Source organism: Calonectris borealis, chromosome 2 (genome assembly GCF_964195595.1).
Source record: "Calonectris borealis chromosome 2, bCalBor7.hap1.2, whole genome shotgun sequence".
NCBI lineage: Eukaryota > Metazoa > Chordata > Aves > Procellariiformes > Procellariidae > Calonectris > Calonectris borealis.
Genome location: NC_134313.1, coordinates 126,569,982 through 126,595,724, shown reverse-complemented (window position 1 = coordinate 126,595,724; position 25,743 = coordinate 126,569,982). Strand labels below are relative to the sequence as shown.

General features: G+C 40.7%; 1 protein-coding gene across 2 annotated transcripts in view; it reads left to right on the top strand.

The window, feature by feature from the left end:
* RBMS3 (RNA binding motif single stranded interacting protein 3) overlaps positions 1-25,743 on the top strand; it is a 711,967-nt gene that overhangs the window by 265,487 nt on the left and 420,737 nt on the right. The window contains exon 1 of one of the 2 annotated variants that reach the window (XM_075143379.1): positions 65-571. The exons of the other annotated variant lie outside the window; for it this stretch is intronic. Within the exon in view, the coding sequence (XP_074999480.1) occupies positions 497-571 (75 nt within the window). The 5' untranslated portion in view covers positions 65-496. Of the gene's footprint in view, positions 1-64; positions 572-25,743 lie in introns of those variants that run through there. 2 annotated transcript variants of the gene reach the window in all.

Genomic DNA, 25,743 nt, shown 5'->3' with positions numbered 1-25,743 from the left:
TTTTTTTTGTTGGAAGGGGGGTGGGTGGGGAGCGAGAGGGGAGGGCTCGAGAGCGGGGCGAGCCGAGGAGAGGACGAGGAGAGCGAGCGAGCGGCTCTGCGGAGATTTGGAGTTGCACTGTCTTCCCGGCTCCTCTCGCAGGACGTTTCCCTCCCGAGCCGGGTAGCGGGCACCGCCGGAGGCACGCTGCTGCCAGCGGGGGAGGCGGGCTGCTCCGCCGCGGGCAGCCGGGCAGGGGGCTTCCACCCACCTACCCAGCCCCGCGCACCCACACCCGCACACGCACCCTCACCCCTCCTCACACACACATTTATGTGCGTGCGTGCGCGTTTTTGGCTGCGCTGGAAGTAGCGCGCGGTAGACGGCGAGGAAGAAGTCTCGGCAGCCTCCTCCGTCGCCCGCGCTGTCAGGAATAGCGGCGTGAGAGGAAGAAAGGCCCTGGGGCACTACACCCTGCCAACGAGTTCCCTGCACCAGCCAGAAGGACTCCAGCTACATGGGCAAACGCCTGGACCAGCAGCCAATGTACCCCCAGTACACCTACTACTACCCCCACTATCTCCAAACCAAGGTAGGGTACGGCGGGGCCGGGCGCTTGGCGGATGATGGAGAGCGGAGCAAACTGCGGGCTCGCCTCTTCTGTTTGGCGATTTTTCCGTCGCTTCCTCGGGTTCGGTGTCACGCAGAGCTGAGTTGGTAGACAGAAAGCAGGCGTGAGAGAGGCAGGAAGGTTACTGTCCGCCCTCCCCTTCATTTCTTTATTTATTTTAATTTTTTTTTTTCTTTTTTCCCCCCAAGGGCTGCTGGCGTCGGCTAATTCCTTTTATTGTTTGGGGAGACCGGTGCGGTTAACGCTATCGTAACACCGGGCAGGTAGTGCGTTTATTATGACATAGGATGAAGATTGCTCTGGACAGCATCAGGCATGAAACACTGTTTTGGTGGCTCTTCCAGTGATCTCTACAGTTTATTCGGAGGTTAAAAGCATTTTGCTGTTAGAAAAGCTGTCTGTGGCAACTCAAACTTTTAATCAGCTGAGGAGGAGATGCTGTGGAGCTCGGAGGAGAGCTCGGAGCTAACCGACTGTAAATCTGGTGGAGTTTGTTTCAGTGCATTGCACTGCTTTTAATATTTCATTAAATATTGAGGATGATACGGCTGTACTCTGTTGCATTTAAAAGGTCTGGAAATTGAGGGTACCTCCTTTCGGAGAGCGTATCCAAGCGCGGACTCTTTCTTTCTTCTTTTCTTAACAATTTTTAAAATGCCAGCAGACTGGAAAGCAGGCCTGCATCTCCTAAAGAGGCTGAGTGAAGTCGGGTGCTACCTGGCCATGAGTTAGTTAATTAAAGCTTTATTTTTCTAATGCTATTGTATAATAGTCTGCTCTCTGAAAAGATTTCCTGTGTGACCAAGGGACAGTAACAAAAGAAATCCCTAAACGGAAAGTTTGCAAACCTTGTTAGGACACTGAATTTAAAAAAAAAAAAAAAGAAAAAGGAAAAAAAAAAGGGAAAAAAATGCTGTTCTGAAGTGTGACCTCACAGCCACAGGTTAACAGTTTCAGTCAATAAAATAATGTCCTTTGGGGTAAAAAAAATAGGCAGGGCGCACACACGTATGGCACTGCATACACATATACACAACGTGCTTCTGTGGCAAATTTAACACATGGGACATTTGACGTGTGCGTCTGTGTGTGGTGAAGTGCCATGGGGGAGGCTGACTTCTCCAGACTTTTGGTTTGAAGCACATTGATCTGGCTGCAGTTCTGAAAGGATAAGTTATATTTCGTTGTTAATAAAATTACTTTCCTGTTAACATTTATAGCCTGACTACTGCATTATATAAATTAACTAATTGTCAAAACTGCGATTCAGACTGGTTGGAGTTGCGATGACACCAGAACCACTCACTATGATTACAGCCTTGTAATTCATGGTAGGATTACCTCTGCTGTTTCCTTCACTGTATCGTGCAGATTTTTTTTTTGTATAAAATTTAGCCTTTTTTAATTTTGTATTTTGGAGTGATTTTTATCTTTTTTAAAATTTTTTTTTTTATTTTCTTCCTTTCAAGGTCGATTCAAATTGCATTTTACCTTTGTGGCCATTTAGCGTGTATTGTTGCTGTTGCAGCAGCAGCCCGTCACTGGCTTGACTGCAATATTGCCTATAGCTTTAACTGTTTGGGGGATTGGGGGACGCAGACTGATGCTATTCCTCAAAACCTGGCAAGCCAAGGACATGAAACAATTGATGGTGTTTTTTTTAAAGAACAATAGCCTCGAGTATTGGAGGAGAAATATTGGACATTCCATGCCTTTTACTCACGTAGCTTACATTTTGCCAGTCTTTTTTTTTTTTTCCCCTCCTTTTTTGCTCATTTTTTTTAACTTTGTAAAATAAGCTTTTTGAGGAAATTAACCTTGTATTTGAGCTTAAAATAGTAACAATACGTTTTCCATACCGTGGCTTTTTTTTAACCCGATGCTTTAAAAAATAAATTAAATGCATTTTTATAGCCAGTATATAAAATTATCAACCCCGTGAAAATTCATGTGCGTCTGTCTTTGCACACATGCACTATTACTGTAAGGACAGGTAAAATTTCAAATTAGTTATATGTTTTATATGGCATTAATTTTTCTTTTTTTCCTTGCTCCACAGTTAAGTGCATACATAAAACCTAAATAATAAACACATATACACAGGCATATATATACACACGCGTACAAGTATTTCTCTTCTGTAGACCTTGAGAGTTTAGAGTAGTGCAGACAGGCAGCATCTGGATTTTGTTACCTTAAAGCTAGCCATCAGCTTCTGGGACATTTTAAAGCAGTTAGATCCATTGTATGTCTAAAGCTAATAGTTGGGTAATCAAATAACGTTGTGGTGGAGAGCTGTATCTTTTATCATGCCTGTTGGAGCAACACATATTAATAAACCCCTGTATGATTCCAGCCGTCCTGTGAACTCCAGCTTTTTATTTTCCCAAAACTGCTCTTTGTACCGAGCGTGGTAGGATTCAGCTCCGTAGAAAGAATGTGTTTTTATGCTCATAGTCATGCACGCGGAGGGGGGGTGCATTCATTTGTAATTAAGAAAGAAATTCTAGGCTTTCTTATGGCATTTGCGCACAGCTTGTGAAACGCGGAGTGGCGGCACGTTAAACAGGCAGAGTTTGGAAATTTGTGTTCCCCAGCATATTTGGGTGAAGCGCCGCTTTTGCTTCACTCGTTTGGTGAAGTTGTCTTGGTTCTTCTTTGAGAAGTACCGTGTTACTGTACACACGTCCTTCTCACGGGGGAGCACGGAGCTGCGCAAGATCTCGGTCTGCACTCTGTGTCTTCTAACACAGCTAGCATGTTGCTGTGCAGAAATGGTGTAAATGAATAGCTATATGGGTAATGGGATTATAAATAGAAAAAATGGATTCCATATGTTTGTCTGATTGCTTTAAGTTTTTCGTGTTTCGTGGCCTTTTGTGGAACATGAAGCACGCACTCTTATTATTCAATTTACTTGTGCTCCTTATTATCAGACGCCGCCACTGAAGCTAAAACTTTAATTGCATGTTTAGACAAACCCATTGTCATCCAAAACTGAAAAGGGGCGGGGGGAAGGTCAATGTTTAAGAGACAATTGCAAGGAATTTAGCATGTCTCTTAAGGACAAGCTCTGAGTTTGAGGAAAGACATAACCTTATTTTTCTCATTTTGGCATGATGCTGTCTGACAACTGCAGTTTGCAAGTACAGTGTCGGAACTTCTTTAGGCAGATCCTGAGAGCAGAGTCCAGTTGTCCTAGGAGTTTATTTCAGAATAAACATTTTTGGTTACTGTTGTAAGTGAAGGATAGTCTTGTGTTCTTGCTGCAAAGAATATTGCACGGAGGTGGTTCAGCTCATGTATATCTGATGAGAAACTATAGTAGTTTTTTATTTTATTTTGAGACGTTAAGTGAATTTCCTTAGTTGCATCCTTGCTGGTGGCGTAACTACTCAAACAACTGGTTTATAGCAGTATGTTGTAAATTGTCACATATGAAATGATAATGATGCCAAATCTTGCATTGTGGTCTGAATTTCTTTCTTTAGTTTCCTGCTTGCCAAAGCAAATTCTTTTCTCTTTGCCCTTTTGCACAGAGGAAAACAAAACTAAGCACCATGAAACATCACGTAATAATATGAAAAAGGGAGGAAAAAATATTAACCGAACTATTTGAATATATTTGAAAGAATCTCTTTAATTTAGTAGATCTTATCTTTTCTTTATCCTCTGCAGCTTATGATTAGACCTAGCGCTGGGGTAAGCTCTCTGCAAACAGTCTACTGAAAAAAACTGAATCACTTGGGTAGAGAGGAGGAGGTACCCCAGTTACCTGCCGACAGGAATTGTTTGGTTTACAATTGCTGTACCTGCATTTGGGGTAAATGTGCCAGTTTAGCAGCTATTTCTGTGCGGTTTGCTTTCATGCATTCTCCAGATATTTCCTACCTATTAGTCATGGTTCAGGTTTGGTAGTTTAACTCTCATGGTGTTGACTCTGCTACCCAGTAAGAAGGCTGAAATACCCTCAGCGAAGAGGCGGCGTTTACCGTACCTACAATGCCTCTTCGTCTCTGTGTGCCTGATGCACATGTGAACACATGCAAAAGGAAGAAGTGTGATTTCTCAACACCTATGTGAATAAAAATCCTGTCTCTACGGATGTGAAAACTGTGCAGACTGGTCTGCAGACGAGAGTGGCTTAATGAGCATGTCTGTGAAGTGGCAGATACGTGCCCTAGCTGAGGAAAAAACAATCGGGAAATTCAAACAGGTGTGTTCAGGAGAGTTTAAGCTACAAAAAGTCACTTCATGGATACACGTCTGGGTGTGTGTATGTGTTTTGTTTTGTTTCCTTTTTGCCATTTTTAGGGCATCCTTTGGCACGAAGGAATGGGGGACCTCTTTCAGTTGCAAGCCACGAGCACACCTCCCTCCTCGCTCCATCAGCCTTTTTTAGAAAGCGTATTTTTGGAATTGGCGCAGAGCTCTTGCCTCTCTTCACCTTCTACCTACCAATCCCGTGCTTTTTTGTCACTCACGTCTCTGTTTAGCGAGTTTACCGCATTCCCCACTTTTGGCCATCTGGCCATACAGAAGGCCTTGAAGAAAGCGTTCCAGATACGGAGATGCCTGACAGGGCTTCTCTGGCTGGTAGTGTTCAGATTGTGTTTGGTGCCTGGTGTGAAGCAGGGGTCAGGTGTAAGGAGTAATTCATCAACCACACACTGATTTCAGGCTGCATTTCCAACCATCTGCAGCTTGGATTGCTGCCAGAGCTCAAAAGTCTAGCTGGAGCCCATGTGATCGTGCCAAAGTAAAGGCAAACACTTGCAAATAGAGAAATGCATTTCGAGGAATGAAGTTCGTTCGCACTTTGCCCCTGTTTGATTCAGTACGTCACAGTGTGTTTTAAATGCCTCCGAGAGCTGCCCGAAAGAAATATGAATTCGTTTAAATGCCATTTAAAAATATTTAAGCCTGGCTGTAATTTTGACAGTAATATTAATATCCAACTCTAATATTTTGCCAGTTGCTTTAAACAATAAGGAAGATAAAAGTTATGTTGTTCTGAAAAATGCAGAAATAGATGAACTCGTTTGTTTTCCATTTCTGTTTGCCATTTATCCTTACATGCGTGGATAAAAATACTTTTGCTGCTGTAAGGGACACCATGATATATATTAAAATAATGTTGAATCTCTCAGTTGATCTTCCTTTCATGTGTTGTCTCAATGCAAGTCTGTTTAAATTAAAAAAAAAGAAAAAACAAAAACAACTCTGGGAAAGGAAAGTTCAAACTCTTTTGAGTTACTCTTTTGAACGTTTGTGTATTACTGTATGCTACAGAGATTTATTTTGCAAGCATATATTTTACTTCCATAACAAAAGATGGAAGTTGCAAGCATTTGCCAGATTAGGCTACATAGATCCTGCTGTGGCAAATGCTGTGTGTTAATAGTTATAATTTAGAATGCCGTATACAAGGTGCACCTTCAAAAGGAAAGTACAATGCTTCAGAACTGGACTGGTTTGGTTTTTACTGCATGGGGGCCTTTCAAAGTAAGCCTGATGGTATATTTGCACTTCAATTCAAGCATCTTGGTAAAAATCATCAGACTGCCAGTTCTTAAATTTTCATGAATTAAAAACCAGATAAGAAAAGATGTGTTCCAAGTAGGATGCCTGAGTTCATTTCAGGTCTTGCTGTAAGTAGCCTGGATAGTATTCCCTTTGCATATAATTACAAGCAGGGTTTTTTAATTTTTTTTTTTTTTTTTGGTGTGGGGGAAGTGGGTTTGTCACTATCTATACTCCAGGCAGGGACTTTGAGTTCACTTGCAAACAAGCCCATTCCGGAGTGTCCAGGAAGAGAAACAGATTTTAAAAAAATGAGTGGGCTGTTTTTATTTTTTTTTTCTTTCTGTTTTGTTTTTCTTGAAGAAAAGTCTTTTAGTGTTAGAAATTTTATGTAGAGGAAAATGGTTGATGTGTCTCCAGAACTTGCTTCCAGTGCTGCATTAAAATTGTGTTTTGTAACAGTCTCATCAGCTACAGCTGTATGTGATTAAATAGTGTAATATCAAAAGCATGTGTGAATAAGAGCTTTTATGATATAGTTGTTCCATACCAAAGCCTGCAGATGGGCAGAGAAGGGAGACGGAGAACAGTGATTTACTCAGATATTGTCACAGCCTATATTGTGAGTGTTTGTATAGTGATGTTTTGCAATTGCTTTCCCACTCCTATGGGCAAGATTGAGTGATGGAGGAAAGTTTAGAAGTAAACACTTTTACACAGAGCGCTACTCTAAATATGCAGGGTATCAGCCTGAGAATGGTGTCTACTGATGCAGAATGACATACCAATATTTTAAGTAGCTGATTAACAATAATATTATTGAGTAGAAGTTACAGCGAGAGGGATCTGTTCTGCTTCCCTTGAAAAATCAATGAAAGAGCTTCAGTTGTCTTCAGTAAGGCAGAATCAGGCCCACAAAGCACATACTGTTCTCTATGGCAAAACCAGGGCAGCTGAACAAAATGCAGGTTTAAAACAAACAAACAAAAAAAGATTACAAAAGAAACAAGAACTGTCTATCAAAATGATTCTACATTGTACAAGTGGGTGAGGACGTACCTTATCTGATATTTAACAGCATTTTGGGTTTTCTGTGGCTATAATTTCTATTTAACATTATCTATTCTGATTTATAATTTTAGAGAATGAGCAGCAAAAAACCAGATGCTCTGTCTTTCTGTCTGTTTCTTTCTCTGCCACAGTTGAGATATGATTTATATGTAGTGGAAGTCTAATTGCCATAGGAGACGTCTTGCATGGAGCCCAGTGCTTGTAATGAAGATTAGCAATTTCTGTGAGAGAGTAAGAGTGGTTAATCCACAAAAAGTAAAGGACAGAGCAGAGAGCCGGTTTTGCTTTTATTCATGTAACTCTTCAGATAAAAATACTGTGTAGCCTCTTTGAAATTTGAAACAAGTCAGTTTTCTGTGTAGGTCTTCTCTGAGGATACAGTGTTTCTAAATGGAGAAGTGAAGCAAGGGTTGCTCGTCCTAGCTGGAGTTGCAGGTTGGAGGCTGCTGTTGACTTCCTCAGCCGTACCGTCTTTTTGATTTTGTTGGTTTACAGCAAAGTCTAATCTCTTCTCCTAGAAGTTTTTATTAGCTGAAAGACTTTTCAGGCCTGACACGGTCAAATAAGAGAAAAAGATTATTTTCCCTACTTTTGGATGCAAAGGCTTTTTTTTCTTTCTTTCTTTCTTCTTGTCTTCCTTGTTTGTTTCTGTGCGTGCTTGCTTGCAGCCATGGTGGGAATAAATTCCCTCTCTGCTTATTTGTTGTAGAGTCAACTTCAGTATCAGATGTGGTCATTTATTTAAAAAATAAATATTTACATTTTTAAGTGTTTCATTTGTGGTAAATTTATGCAGATGAAATTGTTTGGACAGATTTTCTGTAAGGGTTCCCCTGTTAATTGTATTGACTTCATTCAGATGCAAATGAATGAAATAAACCACCTGACTTACATAGATCATAGTAGAAGCCCGAAGACGCATAAGATTGCATGTTTACGATGTAAAGCTCTCTGATACTTTGTTCCTCATTGGTGTCTCCATGACACATGTTTTATGGATGGTACCATGTGGTTGATGATGATTTATGGGCTGTCATGTAGTGGAAGTGATGTCACTCCTGTGTGATTCAAATTTATTCAAGAAGAAAAGTTGTTGAACAGATTTGTGTTCCCCCTCACCCAAGTATAAATCAAGCAGCAGTTTGTTCTTATTCTGTGAGTTTTCATTAATAGACTAAATGCTGAAGCTGCACTTAAATACTCCGCTGCGGAGCGTGGCAGAGAGGAGCGGGAGAGTCTTACGGGTGGACCAGCATGGTGTTGTTTTATTTAACTGATTGCTCATTTGGCATCTGTCCCGTTCCCTTCCCCACCCCCTTTCACAGCCCTTCCTCTGCCCAGCTATATTTAGAGACCAGCCAGGCTGAGCCATTCAAAGTTCAGTATCGACGCTGCGCGGGAGCCTGACCTTTCCGCATGTGGCCTCGTGCCGACGGGAGGCAGCAGGACTGGATCAACCCTCGAGTCCCGTTTGACTTGCTTGCGAGAAACTCTCTGGTTATTTGAAACAACATGCGATGCGATCTAGTTGCCTTCCTGGGTGACAACCTCACCCCAGGGTTACCGGAGGGCGAGAGGCAGACTGAAGGTGCGGTAGATAGGGCAGAGGGCTGTCCTGGATGCGCGGTGCCAGAGCGGGCAGAACCTTGAGGTGGTGCATTGGTGACCTGCGAGATCAAGGGAGATTAGGGGACCTGAGACGGAGGTGTTTCGCCAGGGGAGGAGATGAGGGAGCCTGGTGTACCGCTACATCACAAAAGGTTTTTAAAGCTAGGTATCCATAGTTACAGCAGGAGAGTTAAAATCTAGATTTCAGGGACTCACCTGGTGTAATGTCCTCCTTCCCTTTAAAGAAGAAAGTATTTGGCAGTTCTTAAAGCTGGAATGATGTGCCTGTGTGAATTCCCTGGTGCTCGGAGAACTGCCTGTTTAAAGTTTGCTCTATTTTTCCCTCTTGTTCTAATTTTTCTGGCTGTGGAAAAAAAAAAAGGCATTGCAATTCTTAGCCATATAAGGGACTTGTTAGTTTCTTTATGTGGTTGGGAATTGTTTCTCCTTTTGGCCTTCAAAGGCTGTTGCTGCTGAGTTTGCTTTAAAGGGAAGGAACTACTTCTTGCTTAGAAAAAGGCTGCAATCCTTACTTCTTCTCTTCCTCACATCTCTGACCTTTTACTGGGGGACATGCATATAAATAAATTCTGCTTGTTGGTATCGTGCAAGTTGATAGATGCTCTTACGAAGAGAGGAGCATAATGGGAAATGCAGTCTTCATTTCTGTTCTCTCATTTTATAGTGATGAATTTGGTTTGGTGCCAGTTAGTAAGTACATGACCTTTTCCCTACATCTTTTGGTTCATGACAGGGGGTGTCAGAGCTGTGTTAGTGATCTCTCGTTTCAGCTTTTAACAAACTATGAAATATTAAAAATGAATTAGGTCACTTGGAGCTCGGCTAATATGTCTGTGATGCAGGATGGTGATTTCATATTAATGAAGCATAACACACAGCTTAAAATACAAAATTCAGATTTTTGTGAACACACAAACAGCAGGGACGTATCACTTGTAAGTCAGAATATTGTATCTTGAAAATGTTATCTGTTTAAGACAAACCAAACAAAGATGGTGTTATCGGCAGCATTCGTGTAGTGTTCATTCCAGAAAATCGTATCTGCCTTTCAGCCTAATTAGAGCTAAGTTTTTCAGTGTATTTACTTTAAGATCAAAACTGCCGACAAGACTTCTTTTAGTATCAGCTGAGATGCGTCTACACAGCTGTCGATGTTCTGCTTAGCTGATACGCACAAACCGATAATCTACCATATGTAACTGAACGGTATAATATATACTCGTTTCGTGTGCATATGACACTTCTGAAATTGTTTAGCGGAAGGGAGACTGGTGATGAAAAGAGCTGTGAACGGTACAATGAATAAGGTAAAGAATAGGACTGGTAGCTCTTACAACAAGTCCCTGCCTGGTTTTGCATTCCTGAAAACTACCTTTAATACCGCTCTATACCTGAAAGACATCAGAAAAGAGTCAGAGGCACTGCAGTCCTTCAGATGTTTGACAAAGCGTACGGTAGGACTTGGTGAGCTGAATGCTTTACCGAGGCTGTATTAAGACGACGTTTACTGTGTCAAGGTAGAGCTGCACTAAGTACCGTTAAACAATCCTTCGTGAAAACAAGCATAAAGCAGACGTATTGCTGTGGCCTTTAGCAAAGCAGCTGGGAGCTTTCTGCCTGGCAGAGCATTGCACTCACTGGATTTCGTGTTTGTGCTCTTTGTGTCTCTTTGGAGCTTTTACATCCTAAAGAAACACAGGGGTTGATCCAAATATTTCCAGTAAAAGTGTCCTTTTCAGTGGCGCTTTTACTATGGGCGCTGGCTGGTAGTACAAGACGGGATAATACTAAATCTGGCTGGTGTGGTGACTCCAGGATGGCAGTCATGGTATATGGTGATCCCACCTGTCTGTCGTTGCCTTGCAGATACAGGTGTGCAATGCACTGAGTCATCTTGAATTTTGAGATTATGACTGTAATTCCTGTCTCAAGAAACAGCCGTGAGAAAGCTGTAGACTGCTGGCCCGCCAGGACACACTTGTTATCTGTGTGATTTAGAAGCCTTGCCGGCCACTCAATTTCTGCTTTATATCTCTGCCATTTTACAAAATCACTGTAATTGTATACAGTTGTCCCTGCGCAACGTGCAATTTCCTGTAGTTTGAAAAGCTTTCAGCATAAGATTGTCTAAACTTAATAGCATAAACATTAATTTACTGTGTTAGATGGGTTATTGGGTGTTTTTAGCATGCATAAGTCTGGCAATAATTGTGCTGGACAGAAGAAATAAGTTTTGTTTCCTTCACTTTCTGCCCTGCTTTTACTTAAATGGATCCCTGGTGATGGTAATACTTACCATGTAGCAGTCATTTCAATTTTCAGTGGGCTGTGTAAACATTAACTAATCTTCAGAGCCCATTCTGAGAGGTGCCTTAAACACCTTATTTGCTCATGTAATGGCTGCATGCAAATAATGGCCTCAGCCTCCAGACGCCTATGCCGGATTATTGAGAGTTTGGGGATAGACTCTTGTACCATCCATACCTTCTCTTTTGGGCAGAACCTGGAGGTGGGGAATGTTGTTGCTGCTTTAGGAGCAGATGCAGTACGTGAGTGGTATAAGAGTGGAGGCAAAGCTGGGAAAATAAAGGGAAAACATTTGCAGAAGGTGGCATGTTAATCTCTGGTTATCAAGAAGTGCTGAGTACCCACAGCTCCAACAGATGGAGGTCTCAAACATTTGAAACCAGACCCAATATGACTCCCAGATGGGGCATCCAGTATTACAGAGAGCTTTGAAAAATCACTTACCTGAAGTGAGCGCCTGACCAGCCTAGCTGGTTCAACATTACACCTTCCAGCTCTTGAGCCTTTCTGTTGGGGAAGAGGAGAAATGGAGCAGGGTAAAAGCATGCACTTTCTAGAGGAGAGGAATTCTCCGTTGTTTCAGTGTTGGGGAAGGTGGTTGTCTGCAGTCCTACTAAGGCGCCCAGGTGAAAAGGATGTTTGTGGTGTGTGACGAGTGATATGAGGGGCAGATCAGGGCCCAGCTTGCACTGTTGTAGAGATTCAAACAGTTCTTGGCCCAAATTTTTCCAAAAGACATTAAAAACTTAGTGGACACCTGGGTAAGGATGCAAAGGACTACTTCGTCCTTCCGAGCAACAGAGGGAAAAACTCTTTCAAACAGTGCCCGCACACAGCCCCCAGCCTCGGTGACCCTTGCGGAGCCTCCTGTCAGGCGCTGATGGGAATGGTATTCGAAACGATTGTCACGATTTCATCAACATCGTGTAAGGACTGGTCTGTGCTCGAGTCCTTCAAGGTAATTTTTCCAATCTACAGCACCCTGTTAATCAGCAAGGGGATAGCAAGGAAGTTATTTACGGGTAGGTGTCAACTAAATAGTAGTTGATAGATACAGATTCATCAGAGCCAACTGGCTTTGGTTTTCTCATGCCCAACGTTGTGTGTCTTGCCGGGACTTATTTTAGATTTTTTTGTTGTCGTTACTTTTTTTATTCCTCTCACCTTGGCTTGTAACATTATCATATGTGCTTCCCTTACTGTTGTGTTGGAGGTAGTTGCGTTTTTAAAAATTACGACTTGTTTGACTCCAAGGTACGCTGTGGATGGGAGAGAAATGGATGATACTCCTGATGCTGATAACTTCTTGTGTCCCAAGGGTTTTGTTTTAAATATGTGAAAACACTATAAACAAGGGTGGATTATTGGTGTTTTAAAAGCAGAACAAGGAACTGTGCCAATGGCCACAAAGATGTAGATTGTGATTTCACAATGTGTGTTGAGGAATGAAGTATGACTGCCATGCTCCAACAACAGCCGATGAAGTAGACTGCATTTATGCTTCATCTCTCCTGGTCTTTTAGCAAGGGAGTAAATTATTAGTTGTTTATTATTTCTTAACCTTCAGTGGGTGACTTCCTTTCTGTGCTAGTCAGCTGTTCTGGGGCAGAGATACATGAATTTTATTTCCTTCCTCCTCTTTCCCACATTCTCATTTGCTCTCAGGAGAGATTGTCAGGTAAGTTCGTGCCTTCTTTTTAACCAGCCCCAGTGGCAAAGAGGCGATCCGATGCTTAGGTGACGAGGACAGACCTTGAAAAGGCTGAGGCATGAGGTGTGGGCACCATTAGCACGAAATGAATGGAAGGAAAGCCAGAAGCCTTATTTTTATTCTATGATTTGTCCATCTTTTGTGATTTAGCAAATCTACCTCTTTACCATTTTCTCTCAGTTTTGGATTTTTTTCCCTTGTGTTTTTTTTTTTTTCCTCATCCTTTTAAGAGCTCTTCTGCTTCTCATTTTTCTTTCACCTAATGCTTATGTGTATGTCAAGGTGCTTGTTCTGCTATTTGACCATCACAACTTTTTTTTTTTTTTTAATATAGATGTTGTAATTGTATTTCCTAAGCCAGTCGTACTCTTCCTCTCTTTATTTTTTTTTGATGGTGTTTTACTGTTTGCCGACCGCCTCTGACTGTGCAGTTCTGTTGTGCTGAGCTGCATACAAAACCAGGGTAAGAGATAGTCCCTGCCTGCAAGAGTTTATGAGCAATGTAAATAAGGCAGGCTCGCAAAGGTGGGTAGGAACAGAAGCGGAGAGAAGTGAAGTGCCTGGTGGGAGGCGCATTGCAGAGCAGTGCCAGGACCTGGCTGGTAGATGGTAACTAGTGTCTATTGTTTACCCGTATACTGTGTGCTACTCCATCACCTTGGGAATGAGTCACTTTACCTTCCCAGTTCATGCATTGCTAATTTTTTTTCATATTCTTTCCTAATATTTAGGGTTGCAGTTGCACGCATTCAGTTCGCAATTACCTTTATGCTTCCCCGGGCTTTCTCTGGGCTTTGATTTCTCCATCTTTGCTGTTTGGTGGCCATTGTCCCACGCGTTGCTGTCTGGCAGATTTCGGGTGTTGGCAGCAAAGCGAAGGAAGCTGTGCTGTGGTTCTCTGGAGGTGCCTGTGTTGGTATGCTGGCACTTCAAAAATAAAGTCTGAGCTGATCTTGCTGGCTGGCTTCATGGGGAATGAAATGGAACTGGACAAAAGAGCAAAGCAGCCGAGGTCAGTGTGAGACAGCAAGTCTCTTCCCAGCAGGTGAGAGCTCTAGAAATACCATTGCGATGGCTGGGGGCTCGCGCTCCGTGAGGATTAGAGTTGGTATTTTTTCGTACTTGCTTCCCATTTCGCTAGGGCTGTAATGTTGCAGGAGAGCCGTGTTTCCCACAACTGTTCAGTGCTTTTAAAAAGTAAATACTGTGGGGGAAAGGGATGCATATGTCTTGCACTTCAGCAAGTTGGCTGCTGATAAATGTTAGGCTGAAATTTCAAAGGGACAGTGCTATGTACAGTAGCTTGGGGCCTCAGAGTCAGAAGTGCTGGTCACCTGCAGCTCCTATTAACTTCAACTAGAACCGCATGTACTTTGCACTTTTGAAGACCGAGAGCTCCTTAGGGCTTAAATGTTACCTTTTTTTTTTTAATAGCAGTTACAAGCTGACAGGGAAATCTTCTCTCGCTGTTACTGTATTTTTCTTGGGGGGGGGGGGGGGGGGGGGAAGCGGGACTGGGAGACCAAGGGAAGAATTTTTTTTTACAGCACTGATAGAATGTATTTCGAAAAGCAAATACTTCCGTGTCTCTTACAGGTAACACTTCATATTGTTAGCAGCATAATGTTAATGATTTAAATAACTTTATTATTCGTTTGCCTTTGGCAACTTAGATTGGGTAATGAAGATGGACATAATTTCTCCCCTTATATCCTTTTAATTTTTAAAAATCTTGTCGTGTTTGGGATGCAAGGGCTGTCTGAAAATGATTATTTGCTTAGATGAGGAGAAATGTGACAGAAGCTTCTCTAGCAGTTATGTGGAGTTTATTTTTATGAAACATGCATTTTGAAAAATACTCACTGCTGTTGTCTGTTACCAGGTCTCATAGTTATATCAAGTGGCAGGAATTTATTATTCCTAAAGGTAGATTAGTTTGAAAGGATCTAAAGTTTCAATATGTGTGTTTGTATATGTACCAATTTTTATCTCCCTCTAGATTGCAGAGAAAAGCTTGAATGTCTAACCTAGATATACTTAAAAGTCTCAAAAGTCACACAAAAAACCCAGAATGCCATCTTCTAAAAAGCTTGGGATGTATCCGCCAGCCTCCCCAGGGCTTCCTAGGTTTAGGAGTAGGTTGCAGTCCTGAGTATTTCTTGAATTTATAGACTGAGGTTTTGGGGTTAACACTCAGCAGATGATCGTTGACTTTTTTTAACTAGACATGTATTTTGAAATTCTGGGTTTGTGTTTCACGTTGCTGCTGAGTGCTGCTGTATCTGTTGCTTACTCAGCATTAACAGTGGGAATATCCAAAGCAGACATCTAGAGGAAAAACCTGTGCCTGATTCGTTTAGTTGTACTAATTTTCTTCCCGTCGTTGTTGGTAGAATTGATTTACTGACAAATGGGGTGCCCATGTTGGGTAGGTATAACTTGTGAGGTGCTCTCCCTTTGGGCCCCATCCTGCCAGCCGAGCGTGCTCGCAGCTGAACGTCACCTTGTGAGCAGCACTGCATACTCGATGAGGAATTATTCAATGGGAAGAGGACTGGCAGAATTTGGCCTTTAGGAAAGAAATTTCATTTTGTGAGCGTATTACAAACAATAGAGAGTTAAGAGATGAAAAACTGCCACTACATAGAAAAATAATACTGTTTCAATTTAAGCCGTGGTTTAGTAAGTTTTCCTGGAAAGAAACTTGTTCCTGAGGGCATTTTATCTATTTTTCTCTCTCTCTTAGGGTTTTATACTGCTGCCCATCACTGCAGTATCTGAATGTTTTCTATGTAGAGATTGATAGCAACTTTGAAGTCCCCAGTGAACTCTGCAATCTTTGGCACGTCTTTCTTTAGGGGGTTGAGAAAATACATTGAGTGGGATTTTTCAAACAAAATATTAGTCTTATTTAATTTTACACTATAATAGTAAAGTAGTTTTTTTAAATTATTGCTTTGGGAGATGTTGTTAAATTTTTTCATTTTTCTTTCTTCTCCTTTTTATGATTTTACTGAGTTTCTGGGGTACAAGAAGCACCGTTGTTAAAGTCAGAATCTATTACTGACTTTTAAAAATATGTTTTCCTGAATATCACATCAAGCAGATAAGGGACAAGTTATCGAATATCTAATATTACAGAGGTTTTCTTTTTTGTTCAATGTTATCTAGATTGTTTGAAAAACATTCAAGTAATATTTACATTTTTACAGGTGATGCATACCAGTTGAACTGTTAGATAATGTCTTTTATCTTTTAAAATGATTCAAGTAAAAGTAAATGTTTAAATTAGTAACTAGGAATAAATTCTAAAACTAGCAAGATTACAGTGAGAGGATTTACAGACTGGTTTGGATATTCGGTTCTGAACCATTTCAGTATTAGTCCTGTGTAGCTAATTTATCTGTCCAGCTATGTAATCTGTCTGTTTAAACAAGGTACTTAGCTCTTCCCAAATAATTTCAAAGAGAAATAAAAATAACATCATTGTTTTCTCTATCTTTCCAGTCCATCAGAGAAATATCTTGATTAGTTTATACTTAGTTTATCTGGGTGCCTTCCTTGGATGTGAACAGTAAGAAATTTTTGAAGAAGTTCAAGTTGTAGCTATGAATCCTGTGGTTACTTCAAAAAATGACTGGTCCTGTCGTCATTTCTTTGTTGCTGTTTTTCTTTTTTAAGCTCACGTGATTGTGAGCTCCAGATATTAGCGCAAGCTTGTAGACCTGTCCTGCTGCCAAAATTTGAGTGCGTCCTAATTGCATCCTAGTGAAGATAGGTGTCTCTGGTAACTTTTGACTGAGAAATGGTGCTGGTGGTAGCTAGAAAGAGTTGAAGGTAAACCACTGAATATTAAGGCAGGGATTAGAACTAGGCTGCATTTAATGGGTAATTTGTGGAGAAGGAGGAATTCTGGTAGAGTCCAGGAGAAAGAGGGAGAGCAGGGAGGATAATCTTGCAGTGAGAAGTTTGTTTTATTTCCTCGATGGTCTTGACAGTATTTTGTTAGAAGGTATACAGTATTAGAAGAGACCTCAAGAAGTCATCCAGACCATCATCCCTTCTCAGAGGTGAAATCAAGTGCATTTACAGTATCTCTACCACACATTTCTCAATCAGTGGCTTGTATAATGAGACACGAGGAATTCCTACCTTGTAGTGAGAGGCATGGCTGAGAGCTGCTGAAGCCCTCACCCTCTGGTGAAAGAGGTTCTGCTACCTCCCCAGGTACCTCATCCAGAGTGCTAATAATTTTGTAGCGAGGGGAAAAAAAAAAAAGGCAAATTTGTCTAGTTCTTTCATTTTTGTCCTTTAAGGAGGGCCTGTTGTCCCTCCCCTTTAAAGACACTTCATTCTGAATAGAATATATGGAGGTGAAGGAGCATGGTCAACTTCGGAGCGACAGCTCTGTCTGAAATGTCTTTAACTATTATTTTTTTACAATACACTTTTTTTTTTTTCTCTGCAGCTGTTGTTTTAGCTTCACATACTCTTCAAAGGTGTTAAACATGTATTATCACATGTTGAAGTCACAGTTTTTACCAGTGGGTTCAAGAAGTCAGCCTGTATATTCTTGTTTCAAAAGCTGTGTAGCCTTATCTTATTTTTCACTATTGAGTGCCCATTAGATTTGGTGGGAGCTACTGGGTGCATAATATTTTTGGAAATCAGGCCATTGAAGTATACTTTGGTTATAAATAACTGTGAGCTAATTAGGTTTTAAAACGATAATGATTCACAAACGAAGTGCATCTTTCTTGCCTTTCACTAGTGAAGAGAGTGGGTCAAGTTGGATGAATTCCTCGCTGGCGTGGATGGCATACCCGCGTCTCAGTACGTTCTTTGAGCAAGTTTCTTTTTTGAGGACTGTGAGTCAGCAGGGTTTTGAAGTGGATGACTCATAGACAAACTAGCTGAATGATGGTTACCAAGTGGGTGGGGGAAGCAAGGATTTTATTCTGGGAAGGTGTAAATGCAGACAGAGGCTAAGTCTGGAGGGGAAGGAGGCCACGGGATGAAAGGCATTAACTGATAGGAAGCACTGAGCCCGTGTTTGACGCTGGCCTCTCTTCGTGGTTTGCTGCAGCGATGCGCTTCCTCATGGCTCCGTTTGCTCCTGTGAGAAGGCTCTGCCTCTCTTGGGGACCAGACTTCCCAAACGAACGGCAACTAATCCTGATAGATAATAGAGGAACATTAACTTTGCTGGGAGCCAACTGTTTCTATCCAGGAGTTAGATTTCTGACTGAAAGAGAAATCGGGCTAGTCTATGCTTCAGCCCTTCCATTCATACAGACTGTAAAACTTTAACATCTCTCTGGCTGGGACAGGCAGCATCAAGCGCTCCTGTGCAGAACGGATTAGCGTGCTGACCTCTGAAATCAGAAACAACAGTCGCATATTGTGCTGTCTGATGAATCTTCTTGTAGGGCTTAGAAACAAGAACACAAACCACATGAAAACATCCCTTTCTGGATAATCCCATTTACTGGTTGGTAAAAGACCAGAACGCTGCTCCAGAGCATCCCTTTGTGTGTTTCTCGCGCGTTCCTGCAACTCCTCAAGTTGTAACGGAGTTTGAAATGAGATTCCCCTTGAGGTGTGAGGATTTTTTATTGCACAGTATTTTGTAGTTCAACAGGAAACCAGAAAATATGACTGTATATCATTGCCACCAGAGTTACTGCTGACCACGTACCTCTGTATATTAGTGACAAAATCTGAATTTGTGGGATATACGCAACATTTTTGTGTGTGATGGAGTGTCTTCTCAGACTGGAATAGCAGAATAGCTGTCAGTCAGAGACCTTTGGAAGGGACTGAAGAGTGGTGGCTTAACAATCAAGCTGCTTGCAACCCTGGCTCTCTTTCCCTTCCTCGCAGGATGTTCAGATAGCTTAGCGGAGAGGGTAAAGTAAACACTTCAACTGATAGTATCCTGGAGTGTTCAGAAACTGAAGAAGGAAGCTGTGGTCACCAGATTCCAGCTGTCCTGTTTCCTCTTCCAAATGAAAAGGCTTTTATCAGGATAGCATATATAAATATTTTTCAGTGCAAGCTCAACTCATTTTAAAACTATTTTGATTACAATGTTTGTATTCTCTTGATTGCCGATCTAGAAAATGTGAGACACTGAACTGAAGGCTGAAAGGCAATCTGATATACCCTCTATAAGAAATACAGAAAGAAATTTATCCAGCCTAGTAGAACAAAGAAAGAGCCAATGGCTGAAAGTTGAAGCCAGTAAAATTCAAGAGATGACACGGTGCATGTTTTGAAAGGTAATGGTAATTTACTGCTGGAACACATTGCTGAGGGATGCAGCCGATTCCCCTGTCACTTGAAGTCTTTAAATCAACGCTGGGTGTCTTTCTTATTCATCCTCAACTTTCTGTGTTCAATCCAGGGGTTACTGGGTGATACTTGATGGCTTCTGTTATGCAGAAGGTCAAACTAGATCATCATAATGTTCCTCCTGGCCCTAAAATGAGGGTCTGTGAGCTGTGGCTGCATCTATCGTTTGAGTAACAAATTCAATTGCTAGTGGTAATGGAGGACATGCAGAGCCAAATCGCAAATTGAGTCTAAGTGATGGGGAGAGTAGATGTGCATGTGAGAGACACCTGGCTTCCTTAGCTTCTGTGTTACATCAACTTGGATTTCCTTAGAGTCATGCTCACTTACCTACACCCTGCCTCTCACTTGACCCATTGCATCTCAGGGATTCTCGATGGCATAAATCACAGGCTGAAACGTAAAAGTAGGGAGGATTCCGGACAGATTAACAAGGAGAACAATACGTAGGAAAGCATGACTTTAAGTGCCTTCGACTTTGGGGCCTTACAGCGTTTCTGACTGTTTGGCATATAAATGACATCAATTTAGAGTCCTCATGCATCAATAGATTGGGTAGAACAAGGTCTAGGGGAATCTGAGTGAGCATAAGTGGGTATAAATTACATTACCTTACAGATTGGCTCTGAATTTGGCCCAGATTCTTTCCTTTATTTTCATTATGTCAACTTTGTGCATTGGCATTATGGTCTTTTCAACAACTGGCCTGACAGCTAATGAGTTCTTTCTACCAACAGTAAATCAACCAAGTCAGAAGGAGCTGCTCCGTGTAAATACTTCTCTTAATGTTCAGAGTATTCAGAATCCCATTAAATTTAGAACAGTGTGCTAGTAGAAATGCGTGTAGAGAAGTACTGTAAAAAGTGATAATTATTCATAAGCCACCTGGTTTCTTCTCCCCAGCTAACCACGTTCTGAGTCTTGGGAAGAATTAGAAGGGGGCTAGACACCATGATAATGCTGAAATATAAACTGCTGTGTTGAAAACAATTAAGTCCAAATGGCTTTAGGAAGTTTTTTCAATTTATGCTTGTTTGTACTCTCCGAAATTCCTGCAACAAATAAGGTTAAAAGGAAAAGTCAAGGAATAAACTAGTAATACTTCTATTCTTGGAGAGCTGAAACAAAGGAAACTTTTAACTAGTTCATTAGGAAATAGAATAGAGTTTTCCTTTTATTATTGAATGGAAGAAAAATTGTATTTGTATGGTAATTAAGTTACAGTAGAATTTGCTTTAGGAATAAATTACATACGTGCTATGCAACTTATTTCATGTCTCGGTTCAGAGTATATTGCTAAAAGGCGAAACTCTATCCCAGATTGCAATGTTGATAAATATTTCTGTGCCACTTCATTATGTTTTAGAGAATTTTTTCTTTTTCTGATGTTGGCACTTCAGCATTTAAAAAGCCATGGGGTAGGTAGAGCAGGGAATTCCTGACTGGTTTCTTCTTTTGCCTTTTACCCTGCTGTATGAACTGAAGCAAAAGTCACTGGTTTGTGTCTTCCTTTTCTGATCTGAGCTTGGTAAGAAGCCTATAGAATCTCATGAAAGACGTTCAGAGATGCAGTTGATGTTGTTTTTTTGGGTTTGGTTTTTTTTGGTTTTTTTTTTTTAATATTCTCAGGTGGTGGGAGCTATATAAATGCAAACTACCCATATTATTTCCTATCATGTAAGATTTTCTATCATGCTTCTCCTCCAGAATCCCTCTGTTCTCTTGAATGATGAAATTGCAAATGTTCCATAAATGTCAGTGCAATTTATTATCATCTTTCATTCAGAGCATTACAAAATGATTTGCAGATGCAGGTGTTGCTAATGATTTTCAGCCACCCTCCTTAAAGATTGGAGAACATAATTGTCCCTGTTTTTATAACAAGGATGAAACTTGTTAACTAAAATGAAAAGGCCAGTTTTGAAGGTGAGTCTGGGTTGCTACTACATCTTCTTGTGGCTCTTTATGCTTTCTTCTTCTACTTTTTCAGTTATTTTTGCTTAGTAGAATCCATTGGCCGCAAAGGAGCTGGAAAATTGTTTTACATGCAGAAGGATGCTTTAGATGAAAAGGTGGGGGTAAAGGAGGAAAAAAAAATGCTGCTTGGCAGGCCTAAAAAAGTATGTTGCAATACTTAAATATGGACATTGCGGCTCGCTCTCTGTCATCTAAGGACTCTTAAACCTCTGTTTACTCCTATAATCTACTTCAACAAGTTCACTTTGCAGTATCTTCCAGATTGCCTCTGATTTTGGTTCTAAAAAGTCCTTAGTTAATAGGAGGCATTATATATGACTCTTATCGTGGAAGGTTTGAAGGGGATGGGTGGGGAAACATTTCTGGCCATATCTCAGACACTCCTTTGTTAAGCTTCCTGGTGAGGAAGTTGCCTAAGAAATCAAAGCTGTAAATGGAGGCACGCTAGAGGCACTACATGTTTGAGAATATACAAGTCTATAGACTTGACCCCTCGTCGGTGAGGACATTGGATCAAAGATCCTGGTGATAGGAATAACTATATCGGTAGAAAAAGGAGAAGATGCCTTCTCTTTGCAGGACTGAGCAGGTGTAGTTGGTCCTGATTGCATAGAGATGCACAGATTTAGTGGTTTTTTTGCCTGCAGCCTCTAATGGAGAAAGTACTGTAGAGCACTAGCTGCAAATTAAAGCTTTCTTCCATTGGGAAGAACCCTTGGGGGAAGGTTGGTGCAGTCATGTCAGCTCTCTTTTGGGGCAAATCCTCTTAGGCTTTAGTGTATAAGGGAATGCAATTTGCAGCCACATGCCAGTGGGAATAAGTCAAGGGGGATGGCTAACGTGGCTAATATCAAATGTATTTTAGTACAGATGTGACTGTGAGGTTTTTGCTGTTGTCTTTTAAAGTGAAGCTGTACATATTTTGCTTGTGGCAGCTCTCTGAAGGTTCACTGGCTCACTTTTTATTTGATTTTGATTAAAATCGACGTTTCTGCCAGCCTTAGTGATCTCGTGAGTGAGATGTCTGAGTCTGATTCCTGGATGTGATCTCTTACCGCGCTGTATGGTGCAGGGAATCCCTGCCTCTCTCTAGGAGGAAGGCAGAGCTTCAGATCTCTGTACAGCAACCCTGTTAGGGGTGGGGTGGCTTTGATGGGCTCTGCAGGAGGTGCCTTTTACCACTAATTGGCTGTGGATATGCATGAGGTCGGCATTCCCAGCAACCTACGTTTCCCAAATGCAGAACAGGCATGGTCAGTGCAAGTCTCCCCTCCCTCCCTCCCTCCCTGACAATCTGATTTAGTGCTCATACGGAAAGATCAGGTCTTGTGGAGAATAGGGTACTCTATGTCCTAGGTTCACATAGACCCATGTGTTTCTCCAGAGGCTGAGAGCAAGGGGTGCCAGGTAGTCCTTTTCCCCACCCAGCAGGGATGAAGATGGTAGGTTGTGAAGTTTACATTTGTTGCTGTGAAATTAAGCCAGGATCCGAACAGCACATCGTTGCTGAACTATGTTCTTTATTAAGAAAGCTGAGGCAGGTTTAATGGCTTAGATAAACTATCCAAAGGTTGGTGGAGTAATTATTAAATGTGCACTGTCAGACCAACTAATTTGTTTAAACTTGAACAGGCAATGTTTATAGATATTTAAATCATCTTAAGAAGTGGCTGTCCAGAGTCATGGCAGGATCGTGATCTACGCAGTGCTGCAGACAAACAGATCTGTTCCCTTCCTTTGCTGCAACACCACTGAGCTCTGTAGAAAGCCAGCACAGTTCTACCGTGCTGCCGTTTCATGGTTATTTAATCCAGTCCTAGTGCTGGAGGTAATTCTGTCCTTGCTGGCAGCTGCTCCTTCCTTACTGCAGGCACTTGCTCTTGTGTGGCTACCAGGTGAATCAGGCTCAGGAGCAGATCTGGCTGAAAGCTAAGGCATTCTGCTTTTTTTTTCCTTTTTTTTTTTTTCCTTTTTTTTTTTCCTTTTTTTTTTTTCCTTTTTTTTTTTCCTTTTTTTTTTTCCTTTTTTTTTTTCCTTTTTTTTTTTTCCTTTTTTTTTTCCTTTTTTTTTTCCTTTTTTTTTTCCTTTTTTTTTTCCTTTTTTTTTTTCCTTTTTTTTTTTCCTTTTTTTTTTTCCTTTTTTTTTTTCCTTTTTTTTTTCCTTTTTTTTTTCCTTTTTTTTTTTCCCTTTTTTTCCCTTTTTTTTTCCCTTTTTTTTTCCCTTTTTTTTTCCCTTTTTTTTTTCCCTTTTTTTTTTCCCTTTTTTTTTTCCCTTTTTTTTTTCCCTTTTTTTTTTCCCTTTTTTTTTTCCCTTTTTTTTTTTCCCTTTTTTTTTTCCCTTTTTTTTTTCCCTTTTTTTTTTCCCTTTTTTTTTTCCCTTTTTTTTTTTCCCTTTTTTTTTTCCCTTTTTTTTTTCCCTCTTTTTTTTTCCCTTTTTTTTTCCTCTTTTTTTTTCCCTTTTTTTTTCCCTTTTTTTTTCCCTTTTTTTTTCCCTTTTTTTTTCCCTTTTTTTTTCCCTTTTTTTTTCCCTTTTTTTTTCCCTTTTTTTTTCCCTTTTTTTTTCCCTTTTTTTTTTCCCTTTTTTTTTCCCTTTTTTTTTTCCCTTTTTTTTTCCCTTTTTTTTTTCCCTTTTTTTTTTCCCTTTTTTTTTTTCCCTTTTTTTTTTCCCTTTTTTTTTTCCCTTTTTTTTTCCCTTTTTTTTTTCCCTTTTTTTTTTCCCTTTTTTTTCCCTCTTTTTTTTTCCCTCTTTTTTTTCCCTTTTTTTTTCCCTTTTTTTTTCCCTTTTTTTTTCCCTTTTTTTTCCCTTTTTTTTTCCCTTTTTTTTTTCCCTTTTTTTTTCCCTTTTTTTTTTCCCTTTTTTTTTTCCTTTTTTTTTTCCCTTTTTTTTTCCCTTTTTTTTTTTCCTTTTTTTTTTTCCCTTTTTTTTTTCCCTTTTTTTTTTTCCCTTTTTTTTTTCCCTTTTTTTTTTCCCTTTTTTTTTTCCCTTTTTTTTTTCCCTTTTTTTTTTCCCTTTTTTTTTTCCCTTTTTTTTTCCCTTTTTTTTTTCCCTTTTTTTTTTCCCTTTTTTTTTTCCCTTTTTTTTTTTCCCTTTTTTTTTTTCCCTTTTTTTTTTTCCCTTTTTTTTTTTCCCTTTTTTTTTTTCCCTTTTTTTTTTTCCCTTTTTTTTTTTCCCTTTTTTTTTTTCCCTTTTTTTTTTTCCCTTTTTTTTTTTTCCCTTTTTTTTTTTCCCTTTTTTTTTTTCCCTTTTTTTTTTTCCCTTTTTTTTTTTCCCTTTTTTTTTTTCCCTTTTTTTTTTTCCCTTTTTTTTTTTCCCTTTTTGTCTTTTTGTCCTTGGTCTCCCTGAGCCAGCTCAGCCCATGGCCAAACAAGCACTAGTGCTGGCACCCGAGAGGGAGTGGGAACACCCAGCCAAGGGAGATGCCGGGGGCAGGACTCCACTGTCAGAGACAACTTGCACTTTGGGCAGCTTAAATTGGTAACAAAACTACAACCTGAGTTTACATGCCTGATTGTGTCAATTGAATAGTTTACTGATTTCTGGCAGGAGATGTGTTTGGGTTCTCCAGGGTCCAGGGACAAAAATGTCAGAAGCTTCACTATAGTGACTGAGTCTTTCAGCTTCCTGTGCGGTTCTTTGCCAAATTAAATAGAGCCAGAAATCTCAGCACCAGCAGCTGTAGGGAGTTAATCCCACCCAGATCCAGATTAGCCATGGCACATTCTTGTAACCATAGGCACGACAGCTTAGTGTAGACAGCTGTTCTGATAAACCGATCTGGGAATCCTGCCCTCATAGGAATGTTTGATGTGTTTTGGTCACAGAAGTTGTTTGCAAAGTTATGGTGAGACAAGCTCGTAGCCTTGATAGCAGTTCCATGTTATTGTCACTGTTGTGATGGTGATACCACATGGTTACCAAAAATGACATGAATGGTTTTATTTTAGAAGTAGAATGAATCTGTGTCTCTACCTGAGTTATACAGATACAATGCTATTACTCATCTCCGTGTGTTGTGAGGGCGTGATGCCTATTTGCTCATATGCTAAAGCCTTCACAGAGGGAGGCAACAGGTGTAGAGATGGACAGCTTGCTTCCTACCCCGAGCAATATTATTTTTGCAAAGACGATTTTCTTCCCTGCCAGTTTTGTTCTTGCAGCCTATGTTGGCATCATTCTTGATTGCGCTGGTTGAATATGTGGTGGAAGGGGAGAACAGAGATGACTGGACATTAGGGGAAAGTGGTGATTGTAGACAAGGACAACTTTTGACTGGGTGAATGGAGGTAGAACCTTAAGGTTGTTTGGACCTGTAGAGATGGGTCTGCTTGAATAGCTGCATGGGTTGAGCACTACACTGAATCTTAAAAGTTGGGGATTTGAGCACCGTCTAAGGAAAAATGTATGGTTTTGCCACAGGATGTTGGGGATGCTAAAGGTTCACCTGGTTCAAAATGAGAATGGGTAATTTCATTGCATAGAAATCTGTTGAGGATGCTGGATACATAGGAATTGCCTCCAGAAGACTCGGAAGTGCCAAATCCTCAAGTTGCTGAAGGCTGGA